The sequence below is a fragment of the Chiloscyllium punctatum genome, chromosome 32, assembly GCF_047496795.1.
Source record: "Chiloscyllium punctatum isolate Juve2018m chromosome 32, sChiPun1.3, whole genome shotgun sequence".
Taxonomy (NCBI): Eukaryota; Metazoa; Chordata; class Chondrichthyes; order Orectolobiformes; family Hemiscylliidae; genus Chiloscyllium; species Chiloscyllium punctatum.
This window is the reverse complement of record NC_092770.1, coordinates 68,158,371-68,174,024: the sequence shown is the minus strand read 5'-3', so window position 1 is coordinate 68,174,024 and position 15,654 is coordinate 68,158,371. Positions and strand designations below refer to the sequence as shown.

General features: G+C 40.7%; 1 protein-coding gene across 2 annotated transcripts in view; it reads left to right on the top strand.

Annotated features, from left to right (window-relative positions):
• Positions 1-15,654, top strand: part of LOC140458248 (A disintegrin and metalloproteinase with thrombospondin motifs 20) — a 378,126-nt gene that overhangs the window by 107,623 nt on the left and 254,849 nt on the right. For both annotated transcript variants that reach the window (XM_072552607.1, XM_072552608.1), the window contains one exon: positions 14,752-14,835. In XM_072552607.1, coding sequence (XP_072408708.1) covers positions 14,752-14,835 — 84 coding nt within the window. The remainder of the gene's footprint in view (positions 1-14,751; positions 14,836-15,654) is intronic.

The window sequence follows — 15,654 nt, the reverse complement described above, 5'->3', positions numbered from 1 at the left end:
GGAAATCTTTCTTTTGTCTGATCACTTTTAGTGATGGAGTTCCCTCACATTGGTTACTGCTAACAGGAACTTGCAGTTTTAGCCAGTTGACCATTCCATATGAATATCTGGATACAAGGAGAAATGACAGGCTGGACTGGGCAGATTCATTGGCTGGCTGTAAGAAGTGCCAAGCTGGAGGATGACCAGGAAAGGTGGTTGGTAATAGAGAACCTGTCATGACACAGGGGAATCATGGCAGAACTAGCTGGATGGGGAGGGAGTGTTAGATGAGTTGTCAAAGTTGGTGAGAAGGGAAGCACCAAATAGACTGTTGGGATGGACTGTGTTGGATGGATTGTTGAAGATGAGGGTAGTGATTGATGTGTTGTTTGAGAAAAAGTATGAATCTTTGCAATGGAACGACAGCCCACCCCCTCTCAATTGGCAATCAAGGGGAAGAATGCATCGGTGAGTTGAGGCAGAGTGTTAATTGCTGTATGGGAGTGATGGGGGAGGGTAACAGGGGTTGGTCATGGCAAGGGGGTTTGTCACGATGGAGGTGGTATCCCTTGCTGGGAAGGAAGGTTTCCGGGTAGTTTTTTGAGGATGTGATGCTGGGCTATCGGGATACCTTTTGAGCTGTCTGGGTGGAGTGATAGATGGGCATTTGGCACAGGTAAAGGACGTTGGATGTGACACAGAGAAGGATGGCAAACAAGGAAGGTCAGTGTCAGAGGAATATTGAGGTGTTGGAGGTATCAGTGTCTGTCGGTAGTGGGCAGAACCCACAGGCAAGTAGGATGGCTATTGAGTGTACAATTGGCAAGCTCACCTGGCGAGCAGTAGGTAATTGTCCTGACATGTTACCTTGGAAAGTTTTACAGAAGAGGTTGACATTGCCCTTGAAATTCGTCCCATGTGTGTATTTAACAGGGATCGTGGGATCACACTGTGGATTCCTTTCTGCTGTCAATTCTTAACTCAAGAACACTGAAGCTTTATGTGAGACCCTGACCACCACTTAGGCTGGAAACAGCCAACTCACCACACAGGGGGAATTTGGGACTGACACGCATATACACACATGCATATGCTTCCATATATATTCGCTCCTGTAATAATTCACTGTCATTTGTATTAGATTTAGTAGTGGTCCTTAAGAAAGATTATGCCACCTTTCTTAAATGCCACTTTGGGTTGGATCCTGCCTAGAATCATGCCAGTATCAGCAGTCAGGAGTATTTGTATTTATGGGCTGAGATGGACATCTTTACCAACATTTCCTCCTCTGGATATGGGCATTTTAACCACCACCTCCCAAAAGTCAATTAGCTTTTCAATAAGCACATTTTGGTGATATTAATACAAGAGACTACTACAAGAAATGTGGCTTATATTGCTGTGTTCTTGATTTATTTTAATGAGAGTCTTAATTCAGAATGAGGGCAATTCTGACAATCATATTTTTGATCTGAATTGTTGCTTATTTCGTTCAAGTGTAGCAAGCATTTAAAGACTCTTCTTGATGCATGATGCCATTTTGGAATGTTCTTTCCTCCAAATTGTATAAGTTCTATCCTCAAGAGCACTGTTGGAGGTAACCTTGGGGTATAACTTGTTCAGCAGAGGTTTGACTACTTGTGTCTGAGAGACAGTGCTGGCCCGATAGCTAAGTGTGTTCTGTTGGTCATGTAGTAGATTTTGCCATCTGGAGATGGATGTCATAGGTAAGCTGTCAAGGTGCTTAATTGACCAATATCAGGGAAAATCCTGAGTTAACATATTCAGTCCAATATGATCCTTTTCCACATTGTGTATGAGCAGACAGCACAGGAGCAAATACCATTGCACTAAAGTCCCATTTGTCACAACCAAAAGACTGTGAACGTGCAGATCTTTGAAGCTTGGACTGCAACGTTATCAGTAATGCTGAACACAACAGCATCTGATGGTGTTTTACTGCTTTATAACTTAAATATCTGTTTACTGTTGGGGATTAGATGGATCTGTTATATTCTCTCCCCATTCCCCACCGACATTTCTTCCTGAAGAATGCTTGCGTTTTTAATTAGTTTGTCTTGAGCTCTACACTCAGCATGTTACTTAACCTCTGTATTTGGATGAATTATACATGATTTGTTGAAAAGCCAGTTCTAATTGGAAAACGCTCGTATGGAATTGCTAACATTTTTGTGATAGTAGTGGCAGGTGCATAGCAACATGTTAACCCATTAAACGCTGAGTTTTGCTTTCAGTTGTAAAAGTACACTCATTTCCGTCAATTCGCCAAAATATTTCTGCATTGTATTTTAGGTCCCGAGCACTTTGTTGCGCCACTGAGCACTGTTTTTGAATTGGTTTGACTTTAATTTTAGATACCTTGGAAATTAACGGATGATTTCTTTCGCAACGTTCTCCAAATGAATAAAGTCTGGGTAATTTACTCCAATTCTGTCCGGCAATGGGTATTCAACAACATAATGGTTAACAACAGCTTCTGGGGTTGACCTTTCTTGAGGTAAATTGCACATGGTCAGAGGCCTGCAAGTCAAGCAAACAGGACAAACTTCCCATTTGCTGACGTGTGAGTTTAATGGAGTTGCCAAACTCATATTGTGGACAACATGGGGTTACCACATACACCATAGTGCTGTTTTGTGATTCAGAATTCATTTTCATTCCATGAAAGCTCAGCTATACTTGCACTATCATTGTCAATGAGTCAATGTAGGCTTTGACAATATCGGGCTCGAGTCTGTCAGGGACTGCGTATGTGATTCGTTGTATTTTAGCTGTGTATTTTCTCTTTCTTTTAGTAAGTTCAATGTTTCCAATAGATGTGCAAACACTTTCTGCTCTGTTTGTTTCCGCAGCTGATTGATGAGGTCATAGGGCTGTGGATAGTAGACTGGGGCTGTATGTTATCTGTGCTGCCTGAGCCACCAGGAGCACCGGACGCTGAGGGGTGACCTTACAGAGGTTTATAAAATCACAAGGGGATGGATAGGGTGAATAGCCAAGGTCTTTTCCCCAGGATAGAGGAATCCAAAAGTAGAGGGCATAGATTTAAGGTGAGAGTGGAAAGATACAAAAGAAATCTAAGGGGCAAGTTTTTCCCACGAGAGTGGTATGTGTATGGAATGTTCTGGAGGAAATGGTGGAGGCTGGTACAATTACAAAATTTTAAATAGATGCTGGTCCTGGGTGGGTATATGAATAGGGAGGGATTGGAGGGATATGGGCCAAATGCTGGCAAATGGGACTAGGTTAATTTAGGATGGCTGTCAGAATGGGTGAGTTGGACCAAAGGATTTGTTTCCATGCTCGATGACTCTGAGTGACCACCGTCAAAAAATGCTGGTCCTGAGGCCTTATGTGCATACTCAGAGCTGACCCTGCTTTCACCTTCACAGGCTAGTCTCAACTAATTCAGGGCCAGTCACCTCACCGACAGTAACTGTCTGGGGAATGGTGGGAAGTGGTCGTTGTGGTTCTCAAGAACTAATACTTCAAAGGGTTGATTGCCAGGTCTTGAGCCCTTCATTAGCATTTTAAAATGCTCGACAAGGTGCCAAAAAATGGACTCCACAATTTGAATATTGGAATACTGTTGTTCATTTGGTTTGTGGCCATTTGAAGCTGAAAAATCTGATTTAGAGTCATAGAGATATCCAGCACGGAAGCAGACCTTTTGGTCCAACCCGTCCATGCTGACCAGATATTCTAACCTAATCTACTCCCATTTGCTAGATTGCAGATGTCTATCTCACCTTGTCCATGAAGATGTGCCATAATGTTATAATTAGCTTATCAAAGGTGTGTAGAAGGATAAAAATGAGTGTGGCTCACAGACAATGGAGTTATTTTAAGTAGACACCATGTACAGAGAGAAAGGTTGTACACGGTACAGACTTCTCTTCTGCTCTGGCATCCACTGGAACAGTAATAGGTTTTGATGGAAAGGAGTGGGCAGGAGGGCTGAAAGCTTGTGTGGATTGGAATGATAGGGATCATAAAGAGTTACATATCTTTTTGAAACAGTTAAAGCAGGATAAACTAACATGAGATCTGATGGCACTCTGTTTGCTAACCTTACAAAACAAAATGAGCAAGCTGGCAGAATGTAAATAGTTACCTTGTAAGTGCTGCCAATAAATATGTTGAGGGATCACATTGGAATTGGTTCACACATTGGAGCACTGAGGAGATCTACACTGTCACAATGCCATTGGTTTACTCAGAAATTAAACCAAGGTCCTATATGCCCGATTGTGGAGATGTAAAAGTAACACTAGTTTAAAGATATGTTGGGGAATTATTTTGAGTGTACTGGTCAATATATATCCCTCAAACAACATCTGCAAAATAGGTTATTTTATCATTATCAAATTATTCAGATTGTTAGGAAGGCCTATGGTGTATTGCCTTTCATTAGCAGGGGAATTGAGTTTAGGAGCCGCGAGGTTATGCTGCAGCTGTATAAGTCCCTGGTTAGACCACACTTCGAATGTTATGTTTAGTTCTGGTCAGCTCGCTCTAGGAAGGATGTGGAAGTTTTAGACAGGGTACAGAGGAGATTTATCAGAACGCTGCCTGGACTGGAGGGCATGTCTTATGAAGAAAGGGAGAGGGAGAGGCTTTTCTCATTGGAGCCAAGACGGATGAGAGGTGATTTGATAGAGATACACAAGATGATGAGAGCCATAGATGGAGTGGATAGCCAGAGACATTTACCCAGGGTGGAAATTGTAAGCACAAGGGAGCATAATTTTAAGGTGATTGGGAGAAGGTTTAGGGCAGATGTCAGAGGTAGGTTCTTTACACACAGAGTGGTGGTCGCATGGAATGCACTGCCAGCAGTGGTAGTAGAGTCAGATACATTCGGGACATTTAAGCAACTCTTGAATAGGCACATGGATGATAGTAAAATGAAGGGTATGTCGGTTAGTTTGATCTTCGAGTAGGATAAAAGGTTGGCCAAACATCGAGGGATGAAGGGCCTGTACTGTGCTGTACTGTTCTATGTTCTACTGTATTTGTGGTATGCAAATTGGCTGCTATGTTTCAGCAGCAACTACATTTTAATAGCACTTCAACACCTATAAAACAGTTTATGATGTCTCAAAATCATGAGAAGTGCTATATAAATGCAAGTCTTTCAGTAACTAATATGTAATGGCACGGAACAAAGTTTGTACACACGAATGTCTTAATAAGTGAATTTTCTGAACTTTACCACCTCTGAGCAGGGGGTGCAGTTTGACATTGGGAAAACTTTGAGTGCAATTTCTCCTTCCGGTACTGCTGAATTTAATGGCGATTAGTTCTTTTTTGTCACCATGCTCATTCTGCAGGCTGACAGATTGAGTAACTCAGTTTTCCATTTTGGTCCCTTTGCTGCAGGACCAGCGCAACATTTTAGGACCTCTACAACATATTTAGCCAAGTCCTGCATATCTGGCTGCTTGTTTTTTTAGCTGGATGCTTATCTATATTTGTTGAAACAGCAAAAATCTTTTTTTTTTCCCAATGCTTGGTTGAATCTGGGCAGTAAGGCCTTGCAGTAGGATGGTGTGTATTCCTTCAAATAGAGGGGATGAGGATTTTTTGGATTGTGGGAGTGCTACTGACTCATTAACTCAGGTATTTGAGGAAGCCTCTTGGGCAGGTAAAACTGGTTTGTTTTTGGCCTGAAGATTTTAGTGCTTAGGCAAAAATAAAAGTGATCTTCATGCTTCAGGGGTTTGGTGATGGATCCAATGCACATTGCTGTCTCTCCAATGTTGATGGTCTTGGGTTTGACCATCTTCAGAGCTCCATTCCATGTCAGCAGAATCCCTTTCAAATATATAATTCCTCAGTGATTAGATTTCGATTAATTACTTCTTTGACTTCCAGTAATTGACAGCAGGTCTTTTTGCCGTCAGTCCAGCTTTCCTCTGGCATTGTGGGTCATTGTTAATGAATAACTGATTTTTGTTTGTGTGTGTGTTTGCTGGTTAGTCAAAGCGGTGTTTCTTCCCACGATTACAATTGTAATAGTCATCATTACTTTCAAAATCATAAGGGTTCATGAGCAAAATTCCTTTTTGAAGTTCCAGCAACCTGCTGTAAAAGCCAGTAATTATAGGGCCTGCTTTTGTGCATGCTTTTATGTTGTCTAAATATAGGGATGTAGTGTTCTGGGCTTTCGGTAGTTTTAGTGTGAGCACTATGTAAGTTTTCAGCTAGTAGAGACTCAGTTTATTGCCATAAGCATGTATTTATTTCCCAATGCAAAGTAACAGAGGAACTGAACATGGGAATCTAGGCAAGAGGAGCAGGAATAGACGATTTGGCTCATTAGCTGCACCTCACTTCAACGTAATTGATTTTCTGTCCCAGTACCATTTGTGCGTATTATCCCCATATCCTTGATATCTCGAAAATTCTCAAATTGGTTTACTGTTGTATGCAATGCAATTGCAAATGCCTCATTTAGAGACTTACTGCATATGCTGATGAACATTATTCTTTTTCCATTTTGCCGAACTGCAGGCAATATCTTTGGGCCTTGCGTTTCCATCTGTCTTTAAATATGCTTTCACAGAGTCATAGAGATGTACAGCATGGAAGCAAACCCTTCAGTCCAACCCATCCATGCTGACCAGATATCCCAACCCAATCTAGTCCCACCTGCCAGCACCAGGCCCATATCCCTCCAAACCCTTCCTATTCATATACCCATCCAAATGCCTTTTAAATGTTGCAATTGTACCAGCCTCCACCACTTCCTCTGGCAGCTCATTCCATACACGTACCACCCTCTGCATGAAAAAGTTGCCCCTTAGGTCTCTTTTATATCTTTTCCCTCTTACCCTAAACCTATGCCCTCTAGTCTGGACTCCCCGACACCAGGGAAAAGACTTTCTCTATTTACTCTATCCATGCCCCTCTGTAAGGTCACCCTTCATCCTCCGACGCTCCAGGGCAAACAGCCCCAGCCTGTTCAGCCTCTCCCTGTAGCTCAAATCCTCCAACCCTGGCAACATCCTTTCTGAACCCTTTCAAGTTTCACAACATCTTTCCGATAGGAAGGAGACCAGAATTGCACGCAATATTCCAACAGTGGCCTAACCAATGACCTGTACAGCTGCAACATGACCTCCCAACTCCTGTATTCAATATTCTGACCAATAAAGGAAAGCATACCAAACGCCTTCTTCACTATCCTATCTACCTGCGACTTCACTTTTTCAAGGAGCTATGAACCTGCACTCCAAGGTCTCTTTGTTCAGCAACACTTCCTCGGACCTTACCATTAAGTGTATAAGTCCTGCTAAGATTTGCTTTCCCAAAATGTAGCACCTCACATTTATCTGAATTAAACTCCATCTGCCACTTCCCAGCTCCAATTTTGGTGTCATCTGTAAACTTACTAACCATATTTTCCTAAGCAAACAATGGTGTTCTGTATGTTTTCTGGAATCTCAATACATTTGGGGTAACTAGAAAAATGTGGACACTGGGATTTCAGTCAGAACACTCTTGCAAGAATGCTGAAGTAACTAAATACAGATATTGTATTTAAGGGTATAGCAATGTGCAATTTTGTGAGAAGTGGATGAGAACCTAAATGGAAGTAGAGGAAACCACTAATGAGGAAAAACAAAGGCTGACTTATGGGATAGGGAGAGCTGTCAATCAAAGATATTATAATAGGACAGTATGAAGGAAGGGCCTGAAGTTTCAGTAAGACGAACGGCTTTACACTTTCAGCCAAAATATGACAGGAGCCCTGCATCTATAAGTTCTGCACCCCACCTGCTATGGGGAGGGGGAAATGGAGAGACAGTGTGGTTGGGGCATGCTTCAAATATCTGTGCTTCGTGGAGGCAGTGATGCATTTAAAAGTGCTGCTGCCTTCTTATAGAAGCAATTAACACACGCGCGTGCGCACACACACTTGTGCCTTTGCCAATTTGAGAGAAAGGTCTAAACCTGCTGGAGTTCTTTGGAGGGAGCAAAGATTGGAAGTTGGTGTTGGAGTGACTTCCCACTAAGTTGGTGTTGGGGTTTGCACAGAATAATGGGGATCACCGGAGGATTTTGGTTTGAATAGGTAGACTGCGGGGTAATGAGGTAGATAGATGTACAAAAGTTGGAATGGTGGATATAAGGGGTCAGGTATAGGGTGGTGAGATGTCATAGGTTGGCGTGGATGGGACATGCAAAGTGTGTAGGGGGTGAGGTGATGTGAGTGTTGAGGGCCTCTGGGCTGCATTGTTTTCATTATAATTGGCCAAGAGTCCCTGATTATTGAAATGAACATTCCAAATAGCACTTAGCAGCCACTCCAACTCATACCCTACAGTGTGGAAGCAGGCCCTTGAACTCACCAAGTCCATACCCTCTGAAGAGTAACCCACCCAGACCCATTCCCCTACTCTGTTACGCTACATTTACCCCAGACTGATACACCTAAGCTACACATCTCTGAACACTATGGCCAATTCATCTAACCTGCACATCTTTGGATTGTGGGAGGAAACTGGAACACTTAGAAGAAACCCACACAGCCATGGGGAGAACTTGCAAACTCCACACAGACAGTCACCTGAGGGTAGAATCGAACATGGGTCCCTGGCGCTGTGAGACCGGAGTGCTAACTACTGAGACACTGTGCCGGCCTTGGAATATCTGACGGAAACTTCCTTCAATCAAGGGATTTGGGATTGGGAGTTGGAAAATTTATTGAATTTGCGCACCTGACATAGGATTAAAAACTCAGGCTGAGTTTTCTGACCAAACTGACAAAAGAAATGAATTTGGTTATTATTGTAGGTAAATCTTGGTGATAAATCAGGATATAGGTGTTGAATGAGTTTTCTTGAGGAGCTTAATGGATTTAACTCAATGGACTTGACTAGAGTCTACTGCAGATCAACACAAAGGGAAGTAACATCCATGTTTGTGATCTTACCCAGCAGGATCTGAAAAAGAGAACTTGTAATGATGCAGCCAAAAAGGATTAAAGGCTGGTTCTGATTATTCAACCATACAGCTAGCAACAGCACACTTCATTCAACTCTCAAGTTCTGTCATGATCCCAGACCAGACAGCCAAATTTATGCTACGAGCTGGTTAGGAACCGATAACTTTTAATTTTGAAGTCAACAAAGTCTGATTCAGGTGACTTACTATGAGAACAAACTTTGATGACTTTGAACAAACAATAAACACAACAGTACAATGTTAAGAGTAATATAATCTATAATATTTTTAGAACCCTGAATTAACATAGCAAATATGGGATAATAGATTGTGATGAAACTCCACATAGTATATACATATCAAGTGACAAATGTAATCAAGACACATCACATATTTTTCAATAATTCCCTCTACATGTTAATAACATAGTGAGTCATCAAATCTTATTAAATTTCACAAAGGATCACAATCCTTTTGGTTTTGCCGATCTAGCCTCAAAATTCCCTCGCAAGAGTTAGACCCATCTACACCCTGAAACAGCACTCCCGTACTCATTCACAACTCTAGCACTTCACTGACAATGAGCTTCACCACGCTAAAACTACCCTTGGGCTGTCCCCTGAGCTCTAACCTTGCTTACTTGCATCAGGTAAATACTGTCTGTATTCTGGAAATGGGTTTCACTACAGTCCGTGGAGGTTATGAGGGGTGAGGGCAAGTATGCATCACTGTTCTTATTTTGGAAAAATAATAGTGATACAACCAAAAAGGATCCTAGGCCGGTTCTGATTATTTATCTGTATAGATAACAGATGCATAATTTCATTCAACTCTCATATTCTAACAAGCTCTTCATAAGCAAAGCAATCGTTTCTATGTGCATTCATGATCCGTTCTTGTCTGTCTCTGATGATGTGTAATTCCCATGGGTTTAATTACCAATTGGCCATTTCTTCCCGATATCATTGCATTCCCATTCTAATAGTTCTACTTCTGCATCTGCTTCAGGAAAATAAATCATCCCCTAAGGTACTTACAACTTCTAACAAGCCTTTTGCCACAATATTCCCTATCGCTTGTCAGTCTGCGCAACCACTCTCTGGCATCCATCTTTTTTGCCCATGTCCTCAGCACAGTTTGAACTCTCTCTTCTGACAAGTGCTCCAGTATGACCCGTATCTTCCTCAAGTCAAAGGGATAGAAGGTATTACACATCTGGACCCAACTAGTTCAGCTTTGTAAACCTTGGCTGGGCTATATTTAGATCTAATAATTTTCTCCCCCTCTACTGAAGCCACTATATTTGAAGCTCAAGCAAATAACTCCTTAAACTCTTCTCCTCCTGCCCTCAATGGAAGAAGTTGATGAATTTCTTTATGAACAACATAAAGATGGTGTATTTGTCTTGATCTTCAGGGTTTATCCATTTGCTCTTGCCTACTATGTGGGACCTTGGTCAACCACATTTATAACGTTAAACACCTATTATTTCTCGTATCTCTCTCTAATGTCTCATTCCTTCCTTGGTCTCATCTCACCTATGAGGATCAGCTTTTGATACCCTCCTCCCACCATTTCCCTGGACTATTTCATTGCCTTTGTCAAACTCCTGCATTGGATCCACCACAGTCTCCACCAGCTGAATGTTAAGAAGACCTAAGCCATTGCATTTCGTTTCTCAATCCATCCTGCTGCCCTTAGACTCGGGATGAGCTAAATTGTCCAAAGCTTCGATGCTCAGTTCAGTCCCAGATAATTTTTTATCCCATAGCCTCTTTACCACAAAGATAGCCCAGTTCCATCTTCCTAATATTTCTTGGCTGTGTCCTGAAGTTAGGATACTTAATATAATCCCTCATCCAGTGAAAGAGTATGTTTAAGATGGTGGACTATTTGCCTGGTGACTTGTAGGATTATGTTTTGAATAATATTGAGAATAATGTCAGGAGCAAATCTGAATCATGACAAACCCAATAGCCACGGTCTCAGGTTCAACTGTAACTCAAGAACTCTTAAGGATTGCATTTTTTAATCTTCCTTTCTTTTATCTCCCTTTAGATTTTATGCCTGCATTTGACATGTTTTATTATTTTTCTTAAGTAATAAAATTCCTCATTCTTTCACTCAAGAAAACTCTGTACTTGGCTCCTTAATTTTGATCTAGTGAATTACATTTTAATTAAAGTGTGATACAGTTCTGTGTTTAAAGAGGATTCAAAGTCTTTGTTGCAGTTGCGGAAAGAGGTTACAAAAAGGGGAGCTGATTCACCCTTTTTTCCCTTGTAGTTGGAGTAATCGTTCTGGGTGATTTCATTCATGTATAAACCACTGTCAAAATGGAAAACCCAAAATGGAAATGTTGGAATAAGTTTCTCTCTGAAATAGTGATATTTGGTGACCTTTTATTCAGTTTATCAGTTTGATGGATGGCCTTTCTGAATTTTAAAAAAAAACTTTTGTGGGACATGGGTATGTCACTATCAGGGTCAATGCTGCTGATTTGTACAACAACACTGCAGTTAATGGCTATGGTCAACTTAGTGTGGTGTGGAGGTGACTCAGGTTAAAGAGTTTTCCTTCTGGAAGTGGTATTTAATGGTCACACCAGAGGGTAGTTATCTTGTGCTGAGACACTGTGAGGTCTGTTTTGTGGACCATCTACTGGAAACTAAACTTTGTGAACAATCATCAAAAAGAGGAGATGGAAACTTCATCACGAACCAATCTCAGTAATATTTAAAACTGGCTCCCAGTGATGAAAAGACAGGTTTAAAGTCCATTCTACACCCAGACCTATTTCAGATAAATATATTTGCCCCAAATATATACTACTGCAGTTTACATGACCCAGTTGATTTATGAAAATACTTGAGTGACACATTAAAGTCAGACTGTATGACTTTCTCCCCACATATTCCATTTCCAAAATTGCGTTTGAGCATTTGCAGATCCAATCAACCTAATTTATCACATAATTCTGGAGTAAATGATTGACATTGTTAACTTTGACAGTAAGCATTTCCTGAATCCTCAGAGCTAATGCTGCAGACATGATTAATTTTCAGTTCTTTTTAACTGAGTAAACAAAATATTTCTTCACCCCATTTCAGTGGGACTTGCCTCCATTGGACGTTCATTTCAGGAAGGAAATCCCTGTGAATGAGGAACTGTGAATGCAAAGTCCTGCCCATGGTTCCTTTATCCAGTTGTCATCAACAAAGACAGCAGATGAAAAAAGCTGAGCTGCAGCAATGCCCACAAGATGTTGCCAATATTTTAATGACACAAGGGCATCTGTGTAAAACACATTGCTCATCAAAGCCTCTTGGACACTACAGTGTTTTCCAATGGGATTTTCTCTTGGATATAACTATTATTGGTCATTGGCCTCAAAACTATCGTACTTTGGGAGTGTTTCCATGGGATCTCAATTTAACTTAACTGCCTGTGACCCCTCTGATTTCTTTGCCAGACTAGTTGGTGCAGTGTCTTAGAACATCAGAGACTTTAGCATGTACAGAGGAAAATTTAAAATACAATGGATGCATCCACTATTTGGATGTTGGAGACCATTCAAATGAGGCATTAACATCACCAGACTAATAGTAGATGCAAACACGTTGCTGTAACATCATGTGGTTAACCTGGGAGATTGGGCCAAACATCCTTATAGCAGAAAGCACATGACAATCAAAAGAATTATGAATGAGAGAGAGAGAGCAGGTACATGTTTGCTGGGGAGCCATAATCTCAAACAAAAATAAAGGAGCACCCAAACACAAGAAAGCAGCTGGACAATATCTAGAAATGAACTATTGGGGATTGCTCGTGTTGCACATTTATTCCGAATATTTTTTCTCTGATTTTTCAAATAAAATTCTCATAGACTCTAGTTTTCAGAAGTTGAAGTGTTAAAGTGAAGAATTAAATTCTGTCGATCATTTAAGTGCAAGCCTTAACTCTGGCATTAAAGTTGAGCAAATGTTCCACTTCAGTATATCGCAGAAAATCTGTTTCACAAGTGAACGTATGTCAGCTCTATTTTTAAAATAACACTTTCCAATTCTTAAGGAACAGTTCAGATCAAATGTTGTTGAAGTGTGTCTTCTCCACAGTGAAAAGGTTTTCGCTGCTCAACTTGAAGTTTTATCCTTACATTCCGAAAAGGAGAACTCACTGTTGAAGTGTACTTTTTGGAGCTGATCACCAGCTTAATGCTCACTATGAGGGTGTCCTATATTGCACCAGATTTCATCTGTTTCAAAACAAGATGAGAAAAGACCCACAGCACCAGTTACTCTAATTAAACCTTGATTAAAACTGCACTGGGATTCTATATAAATGTACCTTGTGTCTGGAGAACCTATCGACCTTTTCTCTCACATTTTCATTTTCACATTTCCTATATTTTCTTTTCAGTGGAGAAAAAACAGGCACAGACATGTTTATTTATGTATCTCTGCGTGTGTTCTCAAAACCACCCCTTCCACATGAAGTGTTTGGTTAAAAGGTATTTCTGTAAATTTAACTGTAGTGCTGCCTGCAAACATTTTCCCAATGTTTCATGGTTATTCATAAGCGAATAATTCTGATCCTCACCTTAAACAAAAGAAAGGCCTGCAAAAATATTGTGCTTTCCACATAATTTCAGGTTGTCCCAAAGTACTTTACTGTCAGTCAGACACGTCTGAAATTAGGTCATGGTTGCAAGGTAGGAAACCGAGCGTGAAAATTGCACACAGCAAGATTCAACAAACAAGTTGATCTATTATTACAGACTTAAGAGTAGAATGGCAATCTTAATATGATTTGCAGCTTAGGATTGCCTGTTTTGGAATTAAAAGAGAAGTTCAGTATTTGTTGTATTGACCCAGCGTGAAAAGGAACCTGCATTAATGATTTGGAGCCAGGGATGGAATACTGATTTTATCCATAATTGTTTCTCTGTAACACACTGATCTTAGAAACAAGATTAGAGTGGTGCTGGAAAAGCACAGCAGGTCAAGCAGCATCTGAGGAGCAGGAAAATTGACGTTTTAGGCAAAAGCCCTTCATCAGAAATGAGGCAGGGAGCCTCCAGGGTGGAGAGAGAAACTGATCTTACAGAGAACATTGCACTCAACTGTCATATTTCAAGGGTTGATTTAAGCAAAAAAGTTTTCTTCTTTCATAGAATCATACAGTAAGGAAGCAGACCCTTCAGTCCAACCGCTGGATCCCAAACTAAACTCGTCGCACCTGCCTGCACTTAGCCCATATTCCTCCAACTATTTCTTAGTCATGTACTTATCCAGTGAGTTTTATGTGTTGTAATTATATCCCCATCCTCCACTTCATCTGGAAATTCATTCCACACACAAACCACTCTTTGAGTGTGCAAAAAAAAATTACCCTCACATCTTTTTTAAAATCTTTCTCCTCTCACCTTAAACATTTGCCCCTTAGTCTTGAAATCACTCATCCTAGGGAAAATAAACAGCTGCCACTCGCCTTATCTATACCCCTCATTATTTTATGAACCTCTATAAGGTCACCCCTCAACCTCCTACACTCCACATAACAATTCCATCAAATGTACTTGACCTTTATTGCTAAACCACAGTACAAGCAAGTCAAGCCTTAAATCTCATTCACTTGGATCTAAATATTTACCTTTGTTTGGTGGATCTAACTTTTAATAACCGTGAGTGTTTAACTAGCTTTGTCATGACTTTCCAGTAAACTTTGGCAGTTCTGAATAGATTCTATAGCTGACCTTGTTTCAACATTCCTCTCTTTCATATGTGTCTGTTTAAGGTAGCTGCAATCTACCGAGACCCCAGTGTTGGAAACCTCATCAACATTGTTATTGTGAAGTTAAATGTGATTCATAATGAACAGGTGAGTGCAAATCTTCGCTGTAGCTTCTCTAGATAGTGACGTTACCCTAACATTTTGCATTGATGTACAGGTCATTCTGCTATAACACGACAGTTGCGTTCCCCTGCAATCTCATGCTGCAGAAAATCGCTCTGTAGACGATCACTATAGAAGATTGCCACACCCATTCTGTAGAAAGTTTGCGTTATCCAACCAGCATTCACAATTCATCGGTTGCAATTCACGTTGACGAAACACGCGTTATGCCGGAACAACCTGTACTTCAGATTAAATATGGAACAGTATATGATGATATCCAATCTCATTTCCCTTTGACATTATTTTCCTTAAACTCATTCCCAAAGATTTATTCTTGCAATGTGGGTGATGTTATTAACAGGCAGTCCAGGTAACCCTGAGTATGTCAAGAGAGGCCTTTGCTTTGTGCAGAATTGGTGGTATTTGTAATTACACAAGTGGATGTTAGATAGGGATTTCTGGATTATCAACCAGAAATGGTCAAGTTTCCTGAACAGTTGTCCTCACCTGTCTCATAAAAACAGAACAATAACAAACATGGTCTTCCACTTCCTATGTCAGACCTCAATTTTTTTTTTGCTCAGTGCTATTGACTCATTTGTTGCCTCATCCACTTCGATGATCTATATTTTTGATTTCTTCAAATTGTCTCTCACGCATGTTACGTCCTGCGAACTGCACATTAGCAGCCAACAAAATCAATTGATGAAATGATATGGAATCCAACCCAAAAGAAATTGGTTGTGGCTGTACTAATTTCAATCAGAATTTGTCAACGGAAACATTGAATAAAATAATAAA